The sequence below is a fragment of the Drosophila teissieri genome, chromosome 2R (assembly GCF_016746235.2).
Source record: "Drosophila teissieri strain GT53w chromosome 2R, Prin_Dtei_1.1, whole genome shotgun sequence".
Lineage (NCBI taxonomy): Eukaryota > Metazoa > Arthropoda > Insecta > Diptera > Drosophilidae > Drosophila > Drosophila teissieri.
The window spans coordinates 11,342,514-11,369,613 of NC_053030.1; the positions used below are offsets into that span (position 1 = coordinate 11,342,514).

General features: G+C 43.4%; 2 protein-coding genes across 7 annotated transcripts; one reads left to right on the forward strand and one right to left on the reverse strand.

Moving 5' to 3' along the window:
- The first annotated feature begins 2,289 nt into the window (after nt 1-2,289).
- Nucleotides 2,290-5,018, forward strand: LOC122615083. 2 transcript variants are annotated; one of them, XM_043789956.1, is made up of 6 exons: nt 2,290-2,587; nt 2,645-2,983; nt 3,053-3,556; nt 3,618-3,820; nt 3,874-4,246; nt 4,304-5,018. In XM_043789956.1, exons 1-6 carry the CDS (start codon nt 2,396-2,398, stop codon nt 4,412-4,414), a joined length of 1,722 nt encoding a protein of 573 aa, XP_043645891.1. In that variant the 5' UTR covers nt 2,290-2,395; the 3' UTR covers nt 4,415-5,018. The 2 variants fall into 2 exon arrangements, with proteins under 2 accessions (XP_043645891.1, XP_043645889.1); XM_043789954.1 differs by having other exon boundaries at nt 2,645-3,556.
- Nucleotides 5,019-5,166: 148 nt separating this feature from the next.
- Nucleotides 5,167-26,427, reverse strand: LOC122615081 (potassium/sodium hyperpolarization-activated cyclic nucleotide-gated channel 2). 5 transcript variants are annotated; one of them, XM_043789950.1, is made up of 15 exons: nt 25,131-26,427; nt 17,378-19,168; nt 13,577-13,742; nt 13,180-13,418; nt 12,916-13,079; nt 12,627-12,763; nt 12,428-12,565; nt 10,547-10,642; nt 7,793-7,942; nt 7,651-7,727; nt 7,138-7,449; nt 6,907-7,001; nt 6,760-6,848; nt 6,385-6,701; nt 5,167-6,293 (listed from the first exon to the last, which is right to left on the reverse strand). In XM_043789950.1, the coding sequence occupies exons 1-15, from the start codon at nt 25,199-25,201 to the stop codon at nt 6,158-6,160; spliced, it is 3,978 nt and encodes a 1,325-aa protein (XP_043645885.1). In that variant the 5' UTR covers nt 25,202-26,427; the 3' UTR covers nt 5,167-6,157. The 5 variants fall into 5 exon arrangements, with proteins under 5 accessions (XP_043645885.1, XP_043645884.1, XP_043645887.1 ...); XM_043789949.1 differs by having other exon boundaries at nt 12,428-12,580; nt 25,131-26,426; XM_043789952.1 differs by lacking the exon at nt 10,547-10,642 and having other exon boundaries at nt 25,131-26,421.
- Between the last annotated feature and the right edge of the window lie 673 nt (nt 26,428-27,100).

Here is a 27,100-nt window from a genome sequence, read left to right on the forward strand (position 1 = left end):
GCTCCATATGGCAGCAAATTTGCATTCAGCCATATGTGGTTTTTTTCTCTGGCCAAAGGGGGGCACTGAGGGGGAGTGCATGGGGGCATGGCATTTTTAATGTCAGGCAACTGGCCGGCATGCCAAAGGTATTATGACACACATTTCAATTCAATTTTTAGATAAAGATGCGGCTGCAGTTCGTTTTTCTTTCGCTCCTCAAATGTGTGTATTTTTGAAAACCGAAAAAAAATGCAACAAAGACGGACGGTGGACGGTGGACGGTGGACAGCGGACAGCGGACGATGGACGACATTTGTGTGGCCGGGGCACTGAAGTTCCGCCATTGGCGATGATGTAAACATCAAAAACAGATACAGTCTCCCGACCCATATGTATCTTATGGGTACAGTAAATAGTAGATAAACGGGGCATAGGCTGTAAATAAATCGGAAATCAATTGATATCCATCACAACGATTTTTGAAGTTTATATTTTCTTAAGTGGTCATAAATGATCCTAGTCTTCATAAAACTGAATTCTTCAAGTAAAGTAAAATTATATTTTCCTTTATTTAAATGTATGTTTAGTGTGGATAGATATTGATCTAATCCTAACATGTTCAAGAATCAATAGCAGAAGTGGCACAGCAGCTCCACATATTTTATGCTCTGGTTAAGACCATAATTCTGCTCTGGCCAATGACAACTGTGGCGATAGGCCTGGGGAAGATTGGGCCGAGATCTTCAGATCGAATCGAACCAGCGGCCGTCCTATAACCTGGTGGCATTTGCTGCGGGCCATACTACGGATTGTCAGTTAGTCAGTTGGCCAGTCAGGCAGCCAGGCAGTCAGTCAGTCAGTCAGTCAGTTAGCCAGTTCGTCTAATTGGATTTGCGCGCTTGTGCGTAACTATAAATCACACACGAACACAGGCAAAAAGATGGAGCCGTGGAGCAGGGACAACCGGTTTGATTGCCAAGTCACCCGCTCATAGCCAACTGCAGAGATCCCATCGAGCTTTTTTCCTTCCAACTCAACTATTTGTAAAGTGACCAAAACGGTAACAACAAAAACCACAATAAAGTTGAATGTTGTTGCTGTTGTTCCAGTTCTTGTTTCCCCACAAACAATATAAAGAATATAATTATGCGGCTGCATAAAAACCCAAACGTATCTGCTTACGCAACCCAGAAAATGTGGAAGAGCCGCTTGTAAAATTTACATGGCACAAGGCCCCTTTGCCGGTCGTGTGAAAATTATTAATGGAGCCACTGTCTCCGGACAAGTTCATGTGTCATGTGAGGAAAGTGTTGGGTATACACACCAGCCCCAGCACTAGCACCTTCTCGGAATAGCTCCATTTCTTTGGCGGGTTTTGAGCTATGATTTATCTGCCCACCGCATAAGTTGTAAGCGGATGTTGTAACAACCAGCAATTGCAAATCTAAATGGCCAAGTTCTAGCTAAAAAAAGTTGTAAGTATCTATGGAAATATCGAGTCAAAGATCAACTCAACCCGATCCGATCCCAAAAAACATGCCATTTGCCGGTGGTCTTCCATCAAGCCCCACATGTGACTTGAACTTACGCTGAACTTGTAGCTTCCTTCTGCTACTTCAGTTTCACAAGGAAGGACGTCTGTCGGGGGTATAGAATTACATAAAACAACATCAGCAGCAAGAACTGAAACGAAAGCTAATACCGCCATATGGCTCAACCGGTTTTGAAAGTGGCGCCAATCGGTCATATATGTGTGAGTACGGCAACTCTAGCTAACCTAATGTCTTTTGCGTTTTCACGATTTAACAAAAGAATTTAATTGATTTATTAGATTTCAAATGTTCAACTTCTGTTTCAAAAAAAAAACATAAGTTTGAATGTGGCGGAAAATTTTCGATAGGCCGTTTAACTATCTGGCAGCACGCTGCCATCGATAACAGTAAACGATATTTACTATACATAATCGCACAAGCTCTCACGAGCACCGATATGTATTGATTAGTTAAGCTATCGGCGGCAGACTTTCAAATATAATTTAGAAATATTAGGCAATACATTTAACGATATAGTCAACACAAAAATCTAATATTAAGGACATATATATATAAATAAGTTAAAAAGACGGTTCAAAAGATTTTGTGTGTCACTGATACCAGTTTCTAAACAATTTGCATATTTTTAAACATTATGCTCTTTATTGCAGTAGTATTCATTTAAGTACTGATAAGCAAGTCGATAATTTCCAGACGTAATCGATATTTCCAATACTTAGGGCTTGGCAACTCTAGTTTACAGTTAGCTGGATTTTAGAAGTTTGAAGCGTGGCGGTGCTTTTGACAATTAGTGCATATTAGTGCATTTTTGTGAAGTATACAAAGAAGAATAACTGCAAAATCACAAACATTTATTCAGCATGGACGATCGCGGAGTGCTAAGCTTGGTGAAGAAGGTGGTCCACTCGCTGGTGGTGTCCTCACCAGGAAAAATGACCATTGAGAAGCTGCTGCGGGATTACCGCAGCGAAGAGGGCTGCAATTTGCCCTACAGCAAACTGGGATTCAAGGACGCCGAATCCTTCCTCCGATCCATTCGGGATACGGTTACGGTAAGTAAATAAATAATACATCCAAATAAGCAATCTAAATATGCAACCAATTACCAGGTGATGGGCCACGGACCTATGGCATTGATAACTGCAGTAGCCACTGCCAAATCGGCGCACATTCAGAAACTAGTCCATGACCAGAAGAAGTCCAGGAACCGAGGCTCTCACAAACCCAAGTATTGCTTCGCCTCCGAGCGATCCGATTTGGTCTTCATCAATGAAAGTGTCCGTAAAATAAATAACAGAAACATGCGGCCGCCGCCTCAAACTTATCAGAGGCCCAGCAATCTGAATCTTCCTGTTTCGTATCCCAACTATAATCGACTGTTATATCCCGCCCACACGCCTGTTGTTTACGCCAATATTAACGAAATGATCTGCGCCGGACAGCAGCAGGTGCTATATAATCATCTGCAATACAACCATTACCTTCAGTCATTGAATAATCCGTATGCCTTTCCGCAGAGTACCTCCAGACCCCAAAGGTCAAGCTCTTCGTATAAAGCCAACTCTGCGCCGTTAAAAGCTAATAATTGGTCGCAGAATGGCCTGAAACAGGAACCCCTAAAAGAGCAAATCCATCAGTCACGAAATGTTCCAAAGCCTGGCCCTTCAACTGAGAATAAGCAAGTCGAGCTAACTCAGAAAATAGAGAAAGAATCCCAGGCATTGGCCCACGCGTTTGAAAACCTATCCGTGGACGTTGCTCCCACTGGTCACCAAGAAAAGCCACAGTACGAGATATATGAGACTGATGAGGAAGAATTTTTAAAGGACCCCTTCACCTCTGAAAAGGTACAAGATCCAGAGGAGAAAGATGAGCCCGTTTCCCAGGATGTCTCTGAACACCTATCCAAGTCCACAATTGAAAAGAATGCGGTCAAGCCTCTGGAACCCCAGAAGTATGTCTTTGACTACGCGTCATCTGACGATGGGGAAGATGAAAATGCCATTCCTTCTTTTGCTGTGGTAGGGTATATGATGATTCCATCTAAATAGTATTATTTATTCTATGCTTCTGTTATTGCAGGACGATCGAGTTCTAGGCGTTGACTATCCTATGGATGCGGTTCGTTCTGATTTCACATTGCCTGTTCGCGATATCGAGTCCATTATCGAGTTACAGCAACGCATTGAAGTGCAGTTGGTGAGTTTGGTCAATCCACACAACTTCAACTTCTGGATATATAACGATGAGTTTAATAACTACAAGGAACTCTATGACAATATGCAGTAAGATATCAATATTAACATAGTGAGAAATATTACAATTTTTTTTTCTGTAGGATGTTTTATGAAAGTCTTGACACGGATAAATACACAATGCCACTGTGTTTAATAAATACGGATCATCTCTGTGTGGTCCGCACTAGCTGCACGGGTGTCTGGGAAAGAGCCAAAGTAGTAGGGTACCGGCCCAGTAACAACGGAATGACGATCGAAGTAGAGCTGGTTGACAAAGGGGAGATAGTCTGCGTGAGCCAACAGTATGTCAAGTTTCTGCTAAAGCAGTTTGCCACGCTGCCACCGCACTGTTTGGCCGGTCGATTGGCCTTTATAGCGCAATGGAAGGCCCCAAACTGGTCCGCAGCAGCTGTTAACTTCTTCTACAAGATGGTATCCTTTCGCAGACTTTACGCCAAGGTGGAAGCCATTAAGGTGAGACGATAAACCCGGACAGTTAAGGAAAACATGATATACATTCCCTCTTTGCAGAACAAAACTGCCTATCTTGTGCTAGTGGATCCGGAAAGACATGCACACACTGTCAATTTAAATAAGTCGCTCATAGACTCCGGTTGGGTGCGTCGCTGCATAAGTTTATAGACTCTATTATATAGATATTTCAATAATGACCACTTATGCGAATTTAATGTCCATTCTTAATGTTAAGCTCAATTCAAATCTTTGTAGTGTCGATATTGAATGTCGAATGGATTTTTTATGTTTTCCAGTAGGACTCTAATGAAACTCGTTAACGTATTATTTTAAGGCAAACGCTGTCCTTCTGCTTTCTTTTTATTAGTTTACGTGTAATAAAATACTAGGTTACATAAATCCTTCAACAAGTCGCTGTCCTTCGTCTGATTTATGCCCGAAAGTAAAACAAATAAGGACTCAAAGACGAACCACTTGCAAAAGAGATCTCGCTCGCAACTAAAAGTGGTATCTCGAACGGAAATCTTGAATCTGAATGGAAAATCATGATCTCGCCTGGTGGCAGGCCTGCAATAAATACTTGAAATGTAACTGAGGCGCTTTAACAATTCCCTATAAAAGACAACATTGTCTATGTTTTGTATATATATGTTGTGTATATAGTTGGTTTCTTGTCTGTTCTTAGATTTTTTTTTTGTTTTTTGTTATTTTTTGGTGACCGCTGAAACGACGGCACCCTGAGGTTGGTTTTTAATATATTTTTCATTTTGTTTTTTTTTTTTGTTGAGGCTTCTCTACTACGTTGTGTGTCGAGTGGTGTTTTGTTTGTTAGTGAGTGAAAAACTAATAGTTCAACTACTAATGCGCATTCGTTAAATTTGCTTAAATACTTTTCATTTTGTTTAGTTTGGTTTTGTTTCTTGGGTTGTTTTCTTGTTTTGTATATTGCTGAGTTATGTTTTCCCTTTTCTTTTTGTTTTTTTTTTGCAATGCGTATTTAAATATGCTATATAATCGCAATAATACATAATTGTTTTGTTGTTTGTTTGTTTGTTGGTTGCTCGAGTACATAATAGCTACGCGCATAAATATGTTTTGGTATGCTGGAACGCTTCGCTTCGTTTATATCATAAGTTGATGCATGTCTGTCTGACTGTCACTGTCGCCCCCTGATGCCTGATGCCTGTTGCTTGAATCCTGTCACCTTTGACCTGTTGACTTGGCCACCTACAGGTGTGCTTGCTGCTGTGTGGTTGTGTGTTCTTGTGATAGGTCCATAGGACTAACGCCTAGGTAGCAATTCAAAAGTCTATTCACTTCGTTATCGTTACAATATCGTGGGCATAAAACTTATATGTAGATTTACTTTATGTGTCAGTATTTGGTGTGTGTGATGGGGGTGGTGGTGTGTGGTGTGTAGTGTGTAGTGGGGTGGCAGATCTTCTATGGCTGTGGGTTGTGGTTTTCTGATCTGTCTGCTGGCTGCTGAGTTCTATCTCTATCGCATAATTTATCTCTGTATGTACTCGTTTTCTTTTTTTGTTTGTTAATTTTTTTTCGATTCTTATATTAAAGTCATCACAGTTAGCGGAGCTGAAATTATGAATAATTATTGAGGACATTTTTTGTGTAATTGTTTTTATCTTTTTTTGGATTTTTTGTTTTTAATACGTTTTCTACTAAATCGCAATTGCATATATAGAGTGTCTACCATAAATTGATTCTTTTTTTAGTGTACTCTTATCGCGTCTTGGGGTTCCTTTTACTAAATTATTATATACGCAGTGTGTGTGAGTGTGGTTGTCCTGTGTGGGGTATGGATGTGGGTTTTTGTGAGTGAGTGTCCAGCGAACCGCTGCTTCAGATGGTTGCCCGGTGCCCGCCGGCACCGTTCGTCACTGCTCCTCAGTGTCATGGAGTGTTACCCTCGAATAGGGCACGGAACTCCCCGCTCCGTGGCCTCGGGAGACCCTCACGTATCGTCTGCACCGGCTCAGCAATGCTCGACTCTGACCCATGCAGTAAATTCTCCTTGAGATCCATGTCACTGAAGCGGGTATCAAAAGTATTAACAAACATATTTAGCGCAGTTCCGAAAATGGCCGTATTTCATATTGCTGCTCCACCAGTCAACTTACTCATCTTTGCAGTCATCCGCCTCGGCAGCCAGGGCATTAACCACAGCCGTAATCGTGTTCGACTCCGGATTGCTCAGCTGCTCGTCCTTCTGATGCATTATGTTTGGATTCTTGCCGATCTTGTTTAACCGCTCGGCGGCCACAGTCTCCATGGTCTTGCGCATCAGCGGATACTGATCCAGAACGCAATTGAAATGATCCACGCTCAACGAGAATAGATTGCAATAGGTTTCGGCTCGCACGCTGGCCACACGACGCGCATTGGTCAGCAGACAGATCTCACCGAAGTAAGACCCATCCGAAAGTGAGGTGGCAACCTGTAAAAGTAAGTAATTAGATAGGCGGATTCTGGCTGAACTCAAGAGCGGTGCTCACCTCGCCGTTGGCCATGACAATGTCCACCACGCCCTCCTGTATGAAGTACATCTTAGTACCGATCGTACCCTCCTTTATGATAATATCACCTACAATAACCACAGTTGGTTAGTTAAAAGTGGTCTTTAAGAAGTTTGTGCCACCCACCTGGTTGGAAAACTTCGTATTTCAGTTTGGTAACTACGTCGGAAACGAAATTCGAATCGGCATTAGCAAAAAAAGGCACTGACGCCACGAGGGATCTGTGGAATATGGGAACCGCAAGTTATTAGTGATTAATTAAGATATAGTGCAAAATACTAATCCTAGAGTATACTATACTAAGTGGCTGAAAGTAGATTCAATTGATAGATCACTGGACAGTGACAGATCGCCCACCTGCAGTTGTAGTTGATGACATCCTCGCGCAGTTTTTCGCTCAACTCGCCAAGTATCAACTCTTCATCGAAGAATTTACCCTGGTACCGATGCTCGAAGTATTCCGTGATGCGCTGCCGCATGTCGCGTGGCAGCTTGCGGTAGGCCATGTACTCCTCCACCTGTTTGACCTTCTCGCGATACTGGCGCCGGCTGGAGTCCAAGCTCTGGATGAGATTGGTCGCGTGACCGAGGAACAATGCGTAACAGGTGGCACCGGATATCATGGAAAGCATCGTCAGCCACATGTCCGTCAATGATTGTGGCGGGAATCTGTAAAAAATTAGATTATTAGTGATGCAAATAGAAAACATGTATGAGGCAGTTGACTAGAGTGCGTCCTTCCCTATATATTACAAAATATGCTAGTATCTTTTGAATTTAGCTACTTGCTTGTCCTTTACAGGGGAACGTAGATGGGGACAGCAGTAAAGTAGAAGCCAATAATCGGAGTAGATTGGGACGGTAACTCACCTGCCGTAGCCTATGCAGAGCATGTGCGACATGGCCTTGAACAATGCCCACGAATACTGCTCCAGCCAGTACGATTCCTGCAATGGAACAGCCCATTTAGATAGCCGATAGCAGCTAGAGGGGTTTTACCAATGTGGCGCACCTGCAACTCGTTGATGGAGACCCAGGAGTTGGATGGAAAACCCTGCAACATTGGCACTAAGAACTGCAAGCAACCGCTCCAATGGCCGATCAGGAGCATCATGCAAATTAAATTGAAGATCCTCATGAAGACCGAGGCCATATTGAGGAACTGCAACCAGAGAGGTCAATCAAAAACAGTGCACTTTAACCAAGGCCCAACACCGCTCGTGTATGTGTGTGTGTGTCTCCATGTGTGTGAGTGTGTATGTGTCTATGTGTGTGGTGGTTTTTGGTGTGTATGCGTGTGATACATATGTGTATGTGAGTTCCACATATTTAAAACCAAATGTCTCAAGTAAACAAGAGAAAAGAAAACCCAAACGAGAAAATAAAACTTGGAACTTGGATAAATTTATTTGCAACTTGGCGGCGTCATTGGCGTTTCCAGCTACCGGTAGTAAACATGACAGTTATTGCATTATGCCAATCAAAGCAACTAAAACAAAACCAGACCACAGCCATTAAAACAAGAAATTACTCAATCTCGCCACTCTGCCCGATAAGTATGCAACGGATACTCGCATTCCTCGGCCTCCAGATCATCGGATTAGATTGGATCGGAGCAGAGCGGCTCGAAATACATGGTCGATATACGTGGTATGTATATTCGATAAGATAAATAAAGATAAGATTAGTCTAGTGTTAGGCAATATAACAGTGTCTGGTGTACTGGGTGTACTTTGTGTACAATGTACAACCTGAGCAATCAATTCAAACTCAATCAATTCAAATTCAAACCATTTCTACGTTTCGAATAGGTGCAAAATCAGCTGCTAATTTATAGTACAAGTGCTCATCTTTACTTTTGTTTGTTTGTTTCATTTTTTGTTTGTTTTGTTGTACGTTTGTTAAACACTAAGCCGTTCAAACGTTCAAAATACCGAAATCGAAACTCGTATTTTACAATGAAAGCGTTTTTTTTTCTGACTCTCGCAGTTGTTAGTAATTGAACTACGTAATTCTGTACAAAGTACGGTAAACAAACCAACGGAATATGCACGAGAAATTAACGGAAACCAAACGAACGGTAAATAAAAAACATAGAGCAAGAGCAGGAACACAGAGCTTGAGAAAAAGTTAAAGAGAGAGAGAGAGGGAGCGTTTTCGAGATACGAGAACAAAATAACGATAGTTGCATTCAAGAATTCAGTGGTTGTAGCTGCTTGTGTGGGTATACATGTGTGCGTGTGGGTGTCACTCCAAGAAGCTTATTTATCATTTTTTATCGCGCTCCTGCTGAAATCTTTTATACAAAACAAGAGAAGAGGAGGCAGATTAAATAAAAAATCGGGAAAAACCAAAACCAAACCAGTAACAGTAACCAAACAACAAGTAACGGTAGCAGAGGCAGCAAAACAGAGTTGAATTTCTACACAGAGAAAAAATACGATTAAATTTGCAGAGGATCACATCAAAAACGATCCTTTTGACTTTCACCTTGAACATATCCATTTTATTTTCGTAGTACATCAATTCAAAGTCAAAGTTTTTACAAGACTTTTCAGGTTATTTCTTAATTCGTTACTTCTAAGTTTCATTAATTTATTCTGATATGTTCAAAGCTACTTTGATAATAAATGACTAATATAAGTTGTAAGAATTGATAGATTTTCTCTGTGTAGTTGGGAGAGAGCAAGAGAGAGTTCGAGCGGAAAGCGCGCACAAAAGCAGAAAGCATTGAACAGTGTCAAGTGAGGTTAAGTTGAGTACGAAAGATACGATTTAGGTTAGGATATGTGGAAAGCGTTTGGCACGGGCCCACAAATGTATGCTATATAATACGAATAGTATGTGGCTAAATATAGTACAGTGTTCGTGTTCGATCTCATTGGTCGTTGAATCAGTTTTCCTGCTTCAGATCGATTGACTTTATTGGATGTGCGTCTTGTGTCCGTTTCTAAGACCTAAACCTCTAGCGAAAGCAGCAGCAGCCATTACTCTATAAAGTGCGGATTTGTTTGTGTCTTTACAGTGGTAAACTTTATATCCGTGCTGCCTGGGCCCTCTTAAGCAATAAGCATTCAACACACTATACATTTCGAATCCGTAATATATCCTGAGATCTGTGGTGTTTTCATGCTCTTCGCAGCGATATAAATAACCCAGCTAGTCTGCGGTTCACAATGATAGATATAGCAGTACAATAGGATTTCCGATCATGCCCATGCATGGAGTCCAAAACTACGGAATCTAGCGAGATATATTACATTATCCTTCTGACTGATTCTACGTCGCGTGAAGAGCATGAAAAGAGCTTCGATTTGGCACCGAAGATTCGATTTATAAATGAAAAGCTTGGTTTTTCGTATGCTGCTTTAGGGCTAAACTCTCTTCTTCATTATTGATTTAACGACATTTTCTTTATGCATCAAATGAGAAATAGAGATTATGTATGGCAATATCAATCAATCATCAATATGTAAAAAAGGCAGTCTCAGAAAATTTACAGAACGTACGAACGAACGAACATTAAAATCAAGCAAACATGATCAACGAACAATCGAACGAACGAACAATCGAACGAAATTATGCACTAAAACTCAATTTTGGCATTAACATTCCTCAAAAACGTGAGTTATGTTGCGCCAATAATACATAATCATAATTTCAATCAATCAATCAAGGCTTTTGGTTTTTGTTTATCAATATATACTGAAGTTGTTGTGTTGTTGATTTTTGATTTTGGGTTGTTACTTTTTATTGGATGGTTTACCTTGAGAATTAGGTTGCTTTTTGTCAAGCCATCTTTGTCTTTTCTGTTCATTCTCCCTCTGCGATCAGCACTTTTTTTCTGTAGATTCTGCAGAATCTAAAAACCATATATACACAGGTATTTTAGGCCCTGATTCAGCTAAGTTGAATTTTTGTATTGTATTGTTTTGTTTATTTTATTTTTGTTTTGTTTGTTGTTCTTAAACTGATTGTCAAAAGCATCATTAGTTGTTAGTCGCATTTAGCAGAATACTTTTCTTTTCATCGCTTAAGTTGAGCGCATCAAAAACAAAATAAACGTAAATCATAATATACGGTGGTTTCCAATTTTAGGCTATCTTTTACATAGGATTACAGGATCTGTACTTGTACGTATCTCAGGGGTTGTGGTGTGGGATTCAGGGGAAGTGGGTGGGAGGATCGGTTGTGGACGTAGATATATTGGATATAGGGTATTGATTTGCGAAAATGCCTTCCAGGAAGAGCAAAGAGTTGTACAAAGTGCAATGAAGAATATCGATTTGAGTGCTTCAAAGTCGGCAATAAATAAATAGGAAATCGTAAATCGTAAATCGTAAATCGAATACAGAATATCAGAATATCAACAGAAGCGATAAATCGTAGACTCAACTGAAGAAATGTGAAAGAAAGCAAAGGAATCTTCCCGCGGCACAAGGAACAAGTTCTCAAGCTTAGCGAGCGCGTCAGATGGTTTGAGAAAAACCCAAAAAAAAGTGAGAGATATATATTTTCGATTCGATCTGAGTGTGTTACGAATATGTGGGTGTGTGGTGGGTGTGAAAGATAGGTATGTTCTTGCAGTTATCAGCCTGGGGCATTACTCTGGATCTGGTCTGGTGGACCCGAAGCGCAGCAGGCGCACAACACGAAACAAACACCGGGGTCACACAACTGTATAATGTACAAACTGAGTTGGCTTATGGTACAGCGATTGTCTGGTTCTACGTTTGATTGGCTTTATAGACACACATAGGTGGGAGGGAGGTATATCATATTTGGTAAACAAAACGATTGGTAATCGAACGCAAAGGATTTAAACGTTTAACGGAAATCATAGACACAGAGGTTCCAGATAACAACTCAAAGATAATACATAGTTTGAACATTTCTGCGCGCCATCCACAATTTAGTAGTACATTTTTATTTTTAATGCCACACACATGTACGCACACATGTAACAAAGAAAAGTGAGCACTTCTGGGATCAAATTACTCCCCTGACCTCTGACCTCTGACCACTGACCACTGACCACTGTGCTAAGCCTAACTGCAGTTGCCTAGATACACATAACCTAGATCCTCGAATCTGTTTTTGTGGTGTGGAGTGAACGAGTAGAATGCTGATCTTACGGTCGAGAATTTGGAGCAAACTGAACGGAAATCGGAACTAAAAGAGGTCGCTCAGGGACCAACGATCCCTGGAGTAAAACCGATAAAGTAATGACGAAACAGAGGACGTTGACAAATATATACACAGAAAACAAAATGTGAAACGATATTTTATTGCAATTTCCGTGGGTCTTAGGCAATATGAACTATTGTTTTAAGCCCTAAACAAATTCAAGTGAATAGTATGATATAACGATAAGCTTTAGTTAATCTGATTAGTTGAAATTATAAGAACGACAGTAAAAGCGTCAACGTAATATTTGCAAGTAAACGAATATCATAGTATCTCGAATATCTCGAATATCACTATATTTTCTGTGTATATATTGTACAAAAGTGTCGTAAAACTGAAAACCAGGGGCAGTAAGTAGTAAGTAGTAAGTACTTCGTTATGCAAACTCAAGATGAAACGGTAACGAAACGAAACGGAACTAAAGGACTGAGCGTTGCCAAAATGAGCCGGGTGTACTCACATAGACCTCCTCCCATTGGGACACGTAGCGCACGAGGCGGGAAAGGCGGAGCAGTCGCACCAAGGATAACAGCTTGGCCAGGCGCAGGATGCGAAGGGCGCGTCCGGCATGCAATATTTGAAAAGAATCAGAGAAATCCTGCAATTTCATAATCTTAAATTAAAATGTTGCGTACTGTTTCTTAAATACATTAACTTACTTGATTGAAAATTAAAAATATATAATCTAGCGGTATCGACGAAATCAAATCGAGAAAAAACCAAGTTCTTAAATAGTGTTTAGCTATAAGCTTTGGATCCAATATTACTTGTTCAGCGTTGTCTTGTTGCATAATTCCTGAAATCACATATTCGGGCAAAAGTTTCTCGGTTAAGCAGGGGCGCAGAAATCGGGGACATGGTTAGTGCCACTTATTGTTGGCAGGGTTACGGGTCGGATTTTAAGGGGGGTTACTTGTTAGTTAGTTGGCTTGGTTGAGTGTGCATTACCTGTTCTAAAATTGACTACAATATCTATTAAAAAAATAGTATCACTTAGGCAGTTGAAGGCAATCCATCGTGTGCTCAGATCATCGTTGAAGAATGATATTGCGACTGGCAGGATAATAAGATTTGCTACTAATAATAAAAGCATGCAAAGGTCCCAGTAAAACCTGTCGAAGAATAAGATATCGTTGGATTAGTAGACTGTCAGATCTCTCACCTTGTATATAAGTTTTATTTATAATATTTAGGATTGTTTTGGGAACTCACCTGAATGAACTGCACGGGTGTATGACCCAGTGCCCGGAAGTTTTCTGACGTATGCGCTCCTTGACCAGCGCCTTTCGGCTGCCAAACAGTTTCATGGCCAGTCGGTTGTCCGTCGGCTGGAACCATGATTGCAATTGACTTTTTAGGAAATTCGCAGAGACTTTTTCCGACACGATCGGTATGTTGGGCATGGGCTCCTCTTTCGGAGTGCCGTACAACGACACGTCATCAAAGTGTACCTGCATCACAAAGGATCAGAGTGGAATCTCATTAGTCGTGCGGTGCTCCAAACCAATTGCCTGCTGTCAAGGTCATCAGTCAGTGTTTAATGGGAGGGGGAGGGGGATTGGGGGTTCATGTCCTGGTCTAGTTGTATAAATAAAACCTTTGTCCTTGCCATTTCGGTTCCTTGGTCGCATATTAGCAGGGCTTCATCATCGAAAGCGGTTACCAGCGAGTCGGTGCAGGTGTTCTCGAACGAAATGCGCAGGTCGTTGTCGTTCACATTCAGCACCGAGCAGTAGGAGCAGCGCACCGATTCCTCACTATCCCCGCTCAGCAGTCTGAAATGGCATTACCAAGTTGGGGATCAGTTAACACGGAAGTGCTGCCTCCAAAAATTCCGTTACACGACTCTGTGCCGCAAGGCTGACCTGCCCAAAATGAAAGTGAAACTACACCGAATGACTGTCAAGGTGGGCGGGATGGCGCGATGTCGGTTAACGCACCGGTTTTTGTTTATTGCAAATACTCTTATGGAGGGTATCACTCGGGTATTCACGGAGCTCAGTTAAATAGCAATTGGTCTGGGCTATTTTCATATAAAGTGGCACAAAGTAGGTAATTTGGGTTTAAGGTAAAGAGCAAATCATATGATGCAACGCGGCACATGTAATTGGTTGCAATGATTATGCGATAATTAATGTTTAATGTTGTCTCAATTTCAGTGAGCTGCCTCTGTATTTATCTCAGGTAGATACGATTTACGATATATGTAGGTTTGGGGTATTTTATAATTTGAGAAAGGGTATTGCACCATTCCATCTTGGAAACCAGCTAGTTTTCTTGACATTTTTGTTTACTTTTAATTGCAACACACGCACAATGCAGGCTGAATCAGAGATACGGCTGCTGCCCTCACCTTGCCCACTACCAGATGGTGATTGTCAAGGTTTTCCGGGGCGGCAGCCAGTGAAACTGGAATCCGAACCTGGCGGTTGCCCCTTCTTGATATTTTCGTATTCGTATTTTTTGTGATCGCTGCTCGCGTTTTTTGGAGCAGCAAACACCGAAGGCACTAACTACTAAATACTGAACGACAAATCGCGTGGCACGGATATGGATATTATTCACGTTCACGGCGGACCTATTGTTAAAGCCCGGAGAGATGGAGACGCGTGCTCGCGGTTACGTTGGTTTCCAATTCAGTTTCAGTTTGAGTTTGGGCTTGGGCATGGGTATGGGTTTTCGCGTCACGGTTAGACGTACTGATATTTTCGTACATTGATAATACTTTTTTGTAATTGTGTCTGTGCTTCTATTATTATTATAAACAGCGCTCTCTTTCGCCTCTTCACACTCAATTGAGTGTACTTTTAAATGGGAAAGTTTCGTTTTAATTAAGCCTGATGAAGCTGATTTAATTTAATCTTGGCCGCCATTGGCATTAGCCTAATGAATTTATTAGTGATTGCTATTGTTAACCGCCGGCTATTGCATTACACAAATCAAATCCAATCCAATCCAACCCAATCACTTTGATGGCTACATTTCTTAATTGTGGTTTCGAATTCATCTCACTTCACTGGCGCACTCCCAAGTTTTGTTCACTTTTGTTTGGCGATTTACATTCGAAGCTATCGGTTTGTTGGCCTGTTGGCCTGTTGGCTTGGCAACTTCCACGGAAACGTGCTGTGGCAGATGTTTTCCGTCGATTTGATGCAGATGACTCGACCGACTCGACTCACACAGTACGGCTGCTGAGAATCGGAATCGGAGAATCGGAGAAGTCTGGAAGCGTGCTATATAGCTATGTACGTATATAGAGTAGAACCCGGCACTTGGAGTGATTACAGCGGCAAACTTTTTGCGACTAGCGGTCGCCGAGTCGCCGAGTCGTCGCTCGCAAACCGCCTGGAAATCGCCGGCAAACACTCCGAAAAACGAGACCAGATCGTGGCTACTTCGGTACTTCGGCATGGAATGGAATGCTTCGTTTTGTATCGTATCGTATCGTATCGTATTGGATCGTATCGGATCGGGCGTCCTCGAGCAGCGAAAGAGGGGGTGGCTGGGTTGTTTAGGTTGTAGTATAGTTCTTTATTTTTACTTTCTGTGCTGACTGGCTGGGTGGCTGGTCGAGCGATATTCTTACCTCGAATATCAATTAGTACAGGAATTGCAACTCGCTTCCGAAATTGGCTGGCAATTGCCTAATTAAATAATTGAGGTATTGACACCGTGTACACTTGGCGCTGGTTTTTATCTCAATGTTTTCTATCTTTCCTTGTCTTTTTCCTTTTTTCTCTATTATGACAACTAGTTAAGTTGCTATTTGCCTTTTTTATGACTTTTATTAAGCTACTGCTGATGCTGCGGCGACTTGATAACCTGTTCTGAACCCCGCGGCCGTTGCACAATAAATAAATAACGAATTTGTGCTGCCTTTTAATTGATTTCGCGACGATCGACGACGCAAATTATGGCTGCTTGTAATTCCCTGCCCGGCTGTCTTCACAAAAATTGATGCCAATAAAACCACACCACATACAGTACAATACAGTACAGCAAAACTATCCGAAAAGTGTAAACAGCACAGGGAACATAAACAGTGATCCGCCGCAAATATGTCTGGATTTTATGCAAATGTATGCGGATAACGCGTTCTATTCACGTGGAGATCGCCTCGGTTCGGATTAGATTGGATATCACTGGTGCCAAGGAAGGAGGAAGCTATTTTTCTGGATTTGGGTCTGGGTCTGGGTCTCGTTCTCGGTCGCAATTTGTGGCGTTGAGTGGCCGCGACAAATTGTGGAATTATGTTATTCACACGGACCGATTGAAACTTTGTTTACTATACTTCAGGCCACTCGCAATCAGGCTGATAATGAAGCTCGATTCAATTACTATACGAAATCACGCACAATGACGAACGATTGTTTGAGTAATCCGACGCACTCCTTTTTAATAAAAATGTTCAATGCAAGAGGTAAATCTGCAAATGTTTACCCAATATCTTAATGTTTGTAAACTTTGTTTTCAGTTTATCGTGTGCCGTTTTTTGTTTAACAAAACACGTTTATACATATGCTATTTTCATTTTTCAACGTATATAGAAACGCTCAAATAGTTCATTATTCCTCAAAACACTCTGTTTTAACTTTAGCACTAGAAACAACTCGTCACACACCGATTGTAGGCTGTAGAACCCTTGGGATTTTGGTATTTTCCACTTGCGACTCCAACTTTCGGTCCGCTCAAATGGGGAGTTCACTGCTCGACGACCATTAGAAGTTTATTGCGCCAACCGAGGCGAAAGGCAGGTCGTAGTGAGATTCCCTCGGTCTGCGACGGCGGAATTATGCAAATGCCGAGCGATAAGCGGAGCGGACAAAAGCACTCAAAAAAACCGGTAGTAGGCGATCAGGCGCTTTGCATGCGCGTAATTCCCGCCTGTAAGCCGGGGTAATGTCTTAAATGGCCCGCTCTCTTTTCGGGGAACCCGCCAAACTGAGACACATGTCGTCGTGGACTCGGAAATCCCCTTCTCTTCTACCATTTCTGTTCTAGAATAGTTTCTCCTGCTTTTAGACTTTTTCCATAAACAGAGTATTTTCCTCTACGAATTGGGTTAATCCAAGCCATTAATAATATTGCATTGATTACATATCACAGTGTTATCTTATAAATTTCCCGATCATTTGTTCTATTGATTAAATAAACAAATATTTGACTATTCAAATGGCCTTGGCCTTTGGCAATATTAAATAATTCAATTAAATTTGATTGTGTTTGTAATGACAAACCCCACTTAAGTATACGAGAGATATGTGTGTGATGGTATCTAAAACATATGGCACCAAAATAATGTTGATATGTCATAGAAACATAGCGTTCCTATAAACACAATGATCATTTTAATTTTGTAGTAAATTTCAATAGAAATGAGGAAGTGTTTCAAACCATGTACAGTACTCACCGATCGCCGAGCTTGCCCTTGTGCCGCCGGATGTGGCGCCGGTTGAAGCTGTTGGTGCACGACGTGGACGTGGGCCTTGCCGGATAAGGGCACGGGTGGTGGCTCCCGAAGCTGTGCAGCTGCAGCGACGCCTTGAGGTTGGCGGGCGCTGTGGCCGAGGAGGCGTGGTGCGCGTAGTGATACGGATAGGAGTACGGATGCGGATACGATACGCCGGCACTGGCTACGGTGATGGTGGACTCGCCGACCGGTTCGTGGCCCTCGTTGGCCTCCGAGGAGCCCTCCTGCTGCGATCCGTTGCTGGAGGAGTGGTGCGTGTAGTCCGTGGGTGCGCTCAGCTGGCGATTGAACTCGGCCTTGCGGCGCGTGAGGTCCGTGAGGCAGTACTTGTTCAGGTGACCGTTGCTGCTGACCGAGCTCTTGGGCGAGGCCGCCGCGTAGTGACTGTGTCCGGGTCCTGATCCCGATCCAGATCCCGATCCTGCTCCCGATCCTTGGGCGTGGGCGTGCAGCTTGTGGCATGAGTTGCTGCTGGCGCTGAGCAAATTGCAGTTCTTGCTGCCGCTTGCCGAGCTGCTGATCTTGGCCGCCAGCGAGTGCGGCACCGGCGGACTCTTGCCCGTCGCCGGAATGGTGTGGCTGCTCCCGCTTCCACTCTCGCTCCTCACCGACCCCCGATGGCCGGGCAGCGTCTGCCGGCTCTGACCCTGACCCTGACTCTGCCCCTTGCCCTTCAGCGATCCGTTCAGCAACAACTGTTGTTGGCGGGCAGCGACCGCCGACAAGGCGGGCAACTGGGGCGCCTTGGTGCAGGTGGAGGACGAACTGGCTGGTGCCGAGGAAGCCTGCGGATGCGGGGTGGTGCTGGAACTCGACGTGGAGGCCACCTGCGGCTGGAGGGAGTGCTTCTTCTCCACGAGATACAAGTTCAGGTACTTGTCGCCCGGATGCAGCGAGTTATCCGACACCGCGTTCGACTTGGAGATGATCTGGCCCTTCTTCTTGGCGGTGCGTGTTTTGAGCGAGAGATTCCGCAGCTTCTTGGACTGCTCCTTGATCTTGTTGGTGCGCAGGAACGAAGGACTGTTGGCGATGCACTTGAAGATGTACGTCTCGTTGACCAGCTGCTGCTTGTCGCTTCCACTGTAGTCGTACTCGCTGCTTAGATTGAGATTGAGGTTGGTCAGGTGGCGACGCTCCCGTTCCCTGTCTCTGTCCCTGTCTCGATCCCTATCCCGATCCCGATCCCTTTCCGGATCCGGTTCTGGGTCTGGCTCCGGCTGCGCCAACTGCTGGTCACTGTAGTGGCTCTTGAGCAGCGAACCGGCTCCTTCAGCAGCCGCTGCACTCAAGCTGCGCGAGTACTCGTGACAGGCATCGTAGAGCGCCGACTGGCCACCAGTGCTGCTAACGCTCTGGGTGCCACAGCTCACCGGACTGTGGCTGCTGTCGAGGATGCGCAGGCCGCTCCTGCTGTCCGAGGAGTTCTGCTTGGAGATGCCGCTCGTCGATAGTCGACTGCTGCTGCTGCGGTGCCGTTGCTGTTGCTGTTGCAGGTGCTGCTGCTGTTGCTGCTGCTGCAGTTGCTGTTGCTGCAGATGTGGCTGCTGGAGGTGCTGCTGCTGGTCATCGCCCGCTCGCAGCAGCGAGACGCTGTCCGGCGCCGCCGATGCCGCCGGCTGGCCGTTGCTGAGACTCACCAGAGACTGGCGTACCAAGTGCTGGTGCGAGTGCGAGTGCCGCTGCTGCTGCTGCTGCGGATTGTCCGGGCACAAGTTGTCGCGGCTGGCACTGCTGGCGGAATCATCACGGGCGGCCCAAGGAGCCGCAGGAGGAGTGGGGCGGAAAGAAAGAGGAGACTTCAATGAGTACCGTGTTCGATGGCAGAATCAAAATGGCCAGCGGCGCTGGCAAACACTCAAATTTATCTATTTCAAATTGGCAGGCAAGCATTGGAGGGAGACGAAACGCAGGTTTCGTGGGCCAGAGGGCCACGCTAAAGTGAGCAGGAAACAGAGTGTGCGAGTGTGTGGAAAACCGCGAGACAAACAAAGAAAATTCTTAATTATTATAAATATTGATTGTGCAACATGTGAGCGGTGAGGGGCGCTGGAGGTGGAAGTGGAGGTGGAGGTGGGGGACTATCGCATTCCCGGCATGTATGTGAGTTCATTGCACAGAGGACACTGGATATATAAACCTCAGAAAATCTGGGCAATTGTTCTGCTTTAGGATATACGTATGATGTCACTAATTATTGTTAAGTTCAGCGGTCTCGTGACTTTAAGATCTTTGCTGTATCAAGTGTGACTCAATCTGATCATTAATCTTAAATGGACTTAACTCTACGTACGGCTACAAAAAGATAATAAATGAATAGTGAGGAAAGCTTGTCATTGATTTTATTTTGAATAATCATTGCCTAGGTTGTATACAATACAAAATATTCTCAATATGCTAGTTAAATTTTGAATATTTCTTCAGAATGCTTTCCCTTATATCGAGTGCCCAATGTAACCGCGATGTGTGATACAATTTATAGAGACATCTATATACAATGGTTGACATGCTCATCTGGTTTCTGATCGCGCGAAAAATTCAACTAAATTAATGTACGGCCGCACGCAGGCCAAGCACTGATAGAGCCATAGATACACAAGCGGTAACAAACGACTACACACAGATACAGATACAGATAGGGATACAGATACAGATACAGATACATATACAGATGCATATACAGATACAGATACAGATACACACCGATTCGATGGAGATATATGGCTGGGAACGCGTGCCCCAATGGCGCTGAAACCATTCCGCACGGTGGGCGGCGGAAGTGCCCTAAATCAAATGGCCAAATGGGCGAGATAAGATAAGGCTGCGCCAGACGGACATGGCTGATAAGGGAGCGTGGGAGCACCGCGGTTACAGTGGTGCTCCATGGGAGGCTGTATCGAGTGTGTGCCAGTGATATGGAAATGAGGGCTGGCAGGGCGACTGGGGCCCACTGTGCCTTGGGCAATCAATGCTACGGAACGTGAGGCAAACTATTGTTGATATAGCTAAACACTGGCGCAGGCAGGGGGTGGCGGGGAGGATGAGGCCCTCCCCCCATTTTCAAACAATGGGAAAACAATTGTGGGGGAGGGGGAGCCCTATTCTCGGTGTGCGTGCATCGAACTTTTCCGATTCCGATTTCGGATGCCAGCTCGAGAGTTGAGCGCGAAAATTGGGGCGGGAAATTGGTGCAGAGCAAACAGCATTTCCCAGCCCGGAATCGAGTCGAATCAATTTCGGTCAATTAGGCAGAGGCTGGCTGCCTCACGCCAGAGGCGCAATTATCCGAATTCTGATTCGAGTTTCAATGCGGAATGGGATCGGAGAATGGGATTTGTGCAAATACAAGTAAATATGTCAAATATTTGCACGCTAATGCTCAGCCGATGAGTGTGCACTTTGCAGATACCCAACGAGATACCCAGATACAATCGCACATCCGCTGCCGAACGGCGGCGGCCTCTTGGCAATCTCGGACCTAATCTGGCCGAAAGTCACTTTCGAGAAGACATTGGCGCTGGCAAAGCCAAATCAAAGCGAAAGCATCGAGTGCCCCGGGGAATACCAGCTCTTCGGGTTCCTATCTGATGGCTTTTTCATCTCGGCTTCGAGTATTTGCCACCTGTCAAGTGCTGCAGTCAAATGTTGCCCTTGCCCCATTTTCACTGGCCAAGTTGGGCCCATAGGTTGGGCTACATGAAAGAGAAATCTTATTTATTACTAAGATTACTTGTTAGACAAAAAGTATAACCTATCCTAACTACATTTCATGATCATTGCTTTTATCCCAAGTAAAATTCAAATGCTGCACACCCGATGTATCTGATTATCTGACACATATCTTTCTACATTCAATACATTTCTTGTTGCCATGCCGCATTGTAAGACATCTTTAGTGTCTCTCAGTGTAACCTTCTGGCGTGGCCTACGTCCAATGTCAACTTTGACGCACTGGAGTGGCCCTCCGGCCAGCGGATTAGTCTTTGAGTGCGGAGCATGTGCTGCCCATCCTCGAGAGCTTGGGATTGGGGGCCAAACGAGTCTGATGGAGCAGGTTTCTGGCATCGAAATCGCCACCAGTGCCCCACCGCCCGCGGCTGAGACACAATGTGCCTCAATTAATAATTCAAAAGCCAATTGAAGGCATTAAGCGTAAATTCGTAAGGCGTACGTAATTGAGTCGCTGCCTGCCTGCATTCCATTTCGTTCATCGATATTAAATCAAGTGCAGCTGTGAGCCCCCAAATGGGGGATCCACTATATCAACTATATTTGCAACTGATCTACTTGTCTCAATCGCCATTGGGACTGTGTTCTAATTTCCCTGATCCGATCAAATGTGGAATACTTTCATGGTCTTGACCTTTGGAACATTTAGCGTGACCGCTTGAGCTATTTTAATACTGATTCTGGGCGAATGCTATCCAAAAACCTTCTATATGCATTTTATTGCTCATGAACTGAAAGCGCCCGCCAGCAAAATCAAACAAAATTGAAAGCAAATGGCCAAACATGCCACTCGATACACATTTCCGTGTAAACAAATTACGAAAATTTCCATTTTTAGTGCACAAATGTTTACCATTGTGCCAATTTACAAAGTCCGTGCAGTCAGCCGGATTTTATTTGATCAAATATATATTTACGTTTCTTCTTTGGATGGGGAAAGTGAATCAGATTCGGAAACTTAAATTGCGATTTATTTTACACAATTTTCAGATCTTTATTAAAACATTGAGAAAGAACGTTTGAAAAAGGCGACTATAAATATATTTTACTCTATTTTATGTTAAATTAATGCAAAGAATGGAAATTTTGTGTTTCCTAAATCTGTGTTTGTATAAATATATAAACAGAACGAACCCGTAAAGACCGCTGGTATCTGGAAAACTCTAGTGACGACCTGGCAATGACCTTGCAATAACAAACAGAGTTCATTAATGGTTCATCCAATGTCATTTGTATGGAAATGCCATTTGAAATACACTCCTCGGTCGGTAATTAAATTTTGACTTCAAAAGATTTCCGGCTGGACAGGCAAACGAACGTAGAACTCGATGAGAGCTTAGCTCAACTATAAATAACACGATTTTCGGCTAAACCAGAATTCAGCCAAATTATCCATTAATTATAACGACAGCCGAGCAATTAATAAATCAGGCTTGCGGGCAGCGGGTTGTGTAAATCAGTGGAGTGTACAAACAAAGAAATGCTACATCACAACCATTTCGCATGCCAATTGTAAATAAATTTGGATTCGACTTGTGTGAGATACATGGCAAACGGGATTATCATTATCATCTAAGGGTTCTGAGCAGTGGGGGCTACAAAAGGTCTTAAGCAGGCAGGGCAAAGGTGTGGAAAAAGTCATTAAAGCAATGCATTCGAAACTCTTATCGATGGACTTTTGAGGGACAGGTATAGTAAAGTTGGCAAGCAAAGTGCATCAAAGTTAATGAGTTTACTTTATGCTTGCAACCATAAATGGTAAAGCTCAAAAGTTGAAACTTGCGGGGGTGGTGGGTTTTAAGTTTTCTGGCTAATGGCTAGTTTTCTAGTAACGAGCAGAAAAGTTAGAAGCATTAAATGTGTGCGTGAGCGTGTGTGTGTGAGTTTTATATCTGTGTTGCAGTTGGAATTGTAACGGTAAGTAGTTAGTATTAGTAGTAGTAGAGTAGTAGGGAAGTACCATACAGAGTCTACGATCTATATATATATATAGAGAGAGAGAGGCAGAGACACTGAGAGACAAAAAGAGAGATAGAGAGAAAGTATGGGGAGAATTCGGAAGTTGGTCGGCGGTACCTTCACAGCTGATGTCTAGGATCGCTCCAAATGCAAATGTAAGTTGCAAATTGTTCGATTCAATTCGATTTCGGTTTGTGATTTTGATCTGGTTTTTGGTTTGGTTCGGTTTGCTTGGTTCTTAGTTTCTGTATTCAACGTATTTGCACTTTCAAGCAAAGTTTTCTGCAAAACAACAACGACAAGGACACGAAATAAATCCAAGTTATTCACGTGACGAGTACCAAAATGGAAATAATAAACTATAAACGATAAACGAGAAACGAGAAATGAAGGAAACGAAACTGAAAACTAACAAACTGAGCGGGAAATTACTGAAATGAGATTCGTTTGGGGGATAAGAAATTAAATTAACTGCACAAAGCACACAGACACCAGAGGGTCCTGCCCATGTATTTGTTTGTATGTGAGTCTGCATGTGTATGTGTATGTGTGGGGGCTAGTGCCTATTTGTTTGGAAGGGTATTTTTGTTGCTGTCGAGTGTATGGAAATGTGGAACTAGAACTAGCTCAATTGGAAACATCGGGCTTCCTTTTTGGCACAAAAGAAAAGAGCAGCTTATCTGGCCCTCTGCTTCACTCACTCACTGTCGCCGTCTCTGTCTGTTATCGTATGAGTCTGTATGTGTGTCAGTGTATATATCGGTGAATAAGCTATGTATGTGTGGGAGGCAACAACAATGCAGTAGTCGGCAAGTGCTTATCGATACATACAAACACCCACACACACACAAACAAATGGCAGCCGAAATTCGGTCAGTGGTTTAATCATTGAAGTAAAAGAGAAAGCTTCCGCTCATTCAGACACATACACAGTCACACAGACTGACCCACACCCACACGATTGCAATTACATGTACAGTGGCCTCTGAAAGTATGCAACACTGCGTGCGTTTGCACTCAAAGTACTTTGACACTATTCTCAAGCAATGCAATTCATTGTATTGTGTAGGTATTGGTATTTGTATTGGTATCGGTGCGGCCATTGTTGTCGGCCTGGCTTGACTTTTAATCTAGTTTCGTAATTGCATTGACTGGAGTGACGGATGACCCCATAAAGTGGGCGGCGGGCGGATGGTCGTTGTGAGCAGGAAATCAGTTCACAGGCGGCCAGCAAAAAAGGCACTTGGCAACTCGCTCAAATACACACACACGCTGGCACACACACACACATATATGAATGTGAACAGTAACAACAACAACAGCAATTGCGGCAGCAGCAACAACATCAACAACAATAACAGGGTAACTCAAGAGACAAACGAAATAGAGACACAGAACATAACGGTACGAAACGAAACAAAACGAACAACACAAGGAACAGGATTGCTAGGGTGGACCATAGACCTTAAAAAGTTTGCTTTTTCGTTATCTATTAAGGGTATTCAATTACTTCTATGTGATTCCAAAATAAATTACTCATACGTATTACACATACGACATGGTGTCAAAAAATTGCTAATAAAAAATACAGAACGTTTTCTAAAACCTCTCCTGGAAAATTAAATATCATTTATTGTTTGGTGTATAGATCTAAATTTACTTAAAATTTATTTGGGCTTAAATCTTTCTAAAAATGACTAAAAACAAACAAAATGTTTGTGTCTTTTTATTGCAAAAATCCAGTTCCAATTTTTAAATAAAAGAAAAAACATTTATCCGAATACAATAATTGGTCCACCCCAGAGATCACACTGAAACTGATAATAAGTACATTCATCTCAAAACTGTACAACGTGGGAGATCGCGGCCAGAGGAGTCCGAAATACGGGATTAGGGACATCCTGTGCTGACCTGACCTCCCACGCCAGTACAACGTACAACGTACATCGTGCACAACAACAGTACAAGGACATACAAGGATGGCTAGTGAGTGGGTAACGCCTACCGTTGATCGTTGGTAAAGGTTCCGAAGGCTCCAGGACCGCTGACTCGGCGCTGAGTGTGTTTAACGTGCATTTTCTTGGACCCACGACGCCGCCGCTGTCACGTCACCACCTGCACTCGAACTCGAATTCGAACCACATCGAACCACTCGCGCCACCTTCGCTAACGTAACGTGGTTGTTGTTATCGGGGATATTTCTGCTGCTCTTTTTTCTGGGTTTTTCTTTTTTTTTTTTGGTTTTTTTTTCAAGGTGTTGCTATTGCTATTGCCGCCGGAAAGGCCCCGCAATGCCCACTGCAATTCTTGGCCTTGCCATCGTGGCTCAGTGTGTGTGTCTGTGTGTTGTAGTCGTAGTTGTAGTGGTAGTTGGGTGTGCAGGTGTGGGTGCAACTTCCGCTTCGATTTTTGGCATTAACTAATAGAAGTCCAGCACACGGACACGTAAACAAAAATAAATTGCTTTTCGTTGTGTTACTCTATTTCTCTCTCGCTCTCGTTCTTCTTTTTTCGGACTGTCTCACTCGCACATGGGGCTGTTCGCCGTTATCCGTGTTTTAAGGTTTAAGGTTTTAGGTTTTAGGTTAGGTTAGGTTTTCGATTCGTTTTTGGTGGGCTCTTAGGTGTTTGGTTGAGTAACGTAGGTTGGGTGAGAAGGTATCGGTATCTAAAAGGTGGCCTCTAAAATAGTCAACAGCACTGCTTATATTGCTTATGGTTCTTCACTTTTCGTTTCGTTATGCGCTCGTTTTGTTCGTTTCTTTGAGGTTATGTGACTCTATGACACTATCTGTTTTGAGTTGCGTGTATAATAATACCGTATGTTACTATTTATAGTTTAGCCTTTGTTTTGGTTTTAGGTTTAGTTTTAGTTTCGTTAACAGCGTTATTTCGGGGCTAATCGTACTTTGTACTCTGGATTATAAATGACGTTTATCCTCTAGGGTATAGTTATTGTTGCTATTCGGTTGGTGGTTGCTGGTGTACAGATGTGATGGTGGGGCCTGGAACTGTAACTGTAACGGTAACGGTAACGATAACGGTAACTGGAGCTGGAGCTGAAGTGGGGTGGGCAGGATCAGGATCCGAGATGTGGATCACTGAATAATTTATCACAAATAACAAACTAGCTGTTGGAGGGGATGGGACAGTGATGATGACAGCTCAGTTTCCTTGCTCCGAAATGTACGCTATCCCGGCGCCTTCCAACCTGGCCTCTGGCCACGCCTCTCCTCCTCCTCTTCCTCCTCCTCCTCCCTGCTTAAGTTAATGTTTGGTCATGAAAGTTTAACGAACGCACCGCAGTTTTGGCTTTGCGGTCGTCGGTCGCCCTTTATTTTCTGCGTTTTTTTTCTCTTTCACTTTTGTGGCAAATGGAAGCGACGCGAGTTAAGGCGGAGTTACGTCAAGGCAGCGCAACACGAGAAACCCAAAGCAGGTAGCTTTAATTCGTCCTGTACGTTCGTATCACTACTCCTCCAGTGTGGGTCCACGGATTACGGTTCTGGGCGTATTTGTGTATCTGGCACGGGCAGCACGCAAAGGATCCGGACCCGGCAACAGTCCCTCCTTGGGACTCCGTGTGGCAACGTCCTTCGCCACCCAATTAATGCATTAATATAGCCCTCGTTACTTATTCAGATGCAATTTGAAAGGCCTAGGTCGAGGGCGGGGATCGAGTTTTGCTTTAGCGGCATTATAAAAATAAATCCATATAGGTAGATGTACAGACTGGCGTTTTTCTTCTATTCGCTACGGCTAAGTATCTTGTATATATCTCGTAGGTGTATATATATATATATATTGTATATAGAGAGGCAACTACTTGGTAGTTTTAGTTAGTCGATAAGTGCGTTTATGTTGCGGTTATTTGAATTTGCTGTCCTACGGGCTGAGACGCAAGGTCTCTCTACAAACTACGAGGTTAGTTCCATTACTCTATCTCAACGGGGATTACGCTCTATATCCTTGGGC

Excerpts from the sequence above, each read along its gene's own strand:
- LOC122615081 (XM_043789949.1), bottom strand. The coding sequence starts at position 25,201 with ATGCACGTTAAACACACTCAGCGCCGAGTCAGCGGTCCTGGAGCCTTC. Across the intron at positions 7,728-7,792 it reads TCTCCATCAACGAGTTGCAG|GAATCGTACTGGCTGGAGCA; the intron begins GTGCGCCACATT and ends GTTCCATTGCAG. Across the intron at positions 7,002-7,137 it reads GTCATCAACTACAACTGCAG|ATCCCTCGTGGCGTCAGTGC; the intron begins GTGGGCGATCTG and ends CATATTCCACAG.
- LOC122615083 (XM_043789954.1), top strand. The coding sequence starts at position 2,396 with ATGGACGATCGCGGAGTGCTAAGCTTGGTGAAGAAGGTGGTCCACTCG. Across the intron at positions 3,557-3,617 it reads CCATTCCTTCTTTTGCTGTG|GACGATCGAGTTCTAGGCGT; the intron begins GTAGGGTATATG and ends CTGTTATTGCAG. Across the intron at positions 4,247-4,303 it reads CCAAGGTGGAAGCCATTAAG|AACAAAACTGCCTATCTTGT; the intron begins GTGAGACGATAA and ends CCCTCTTTGCAG.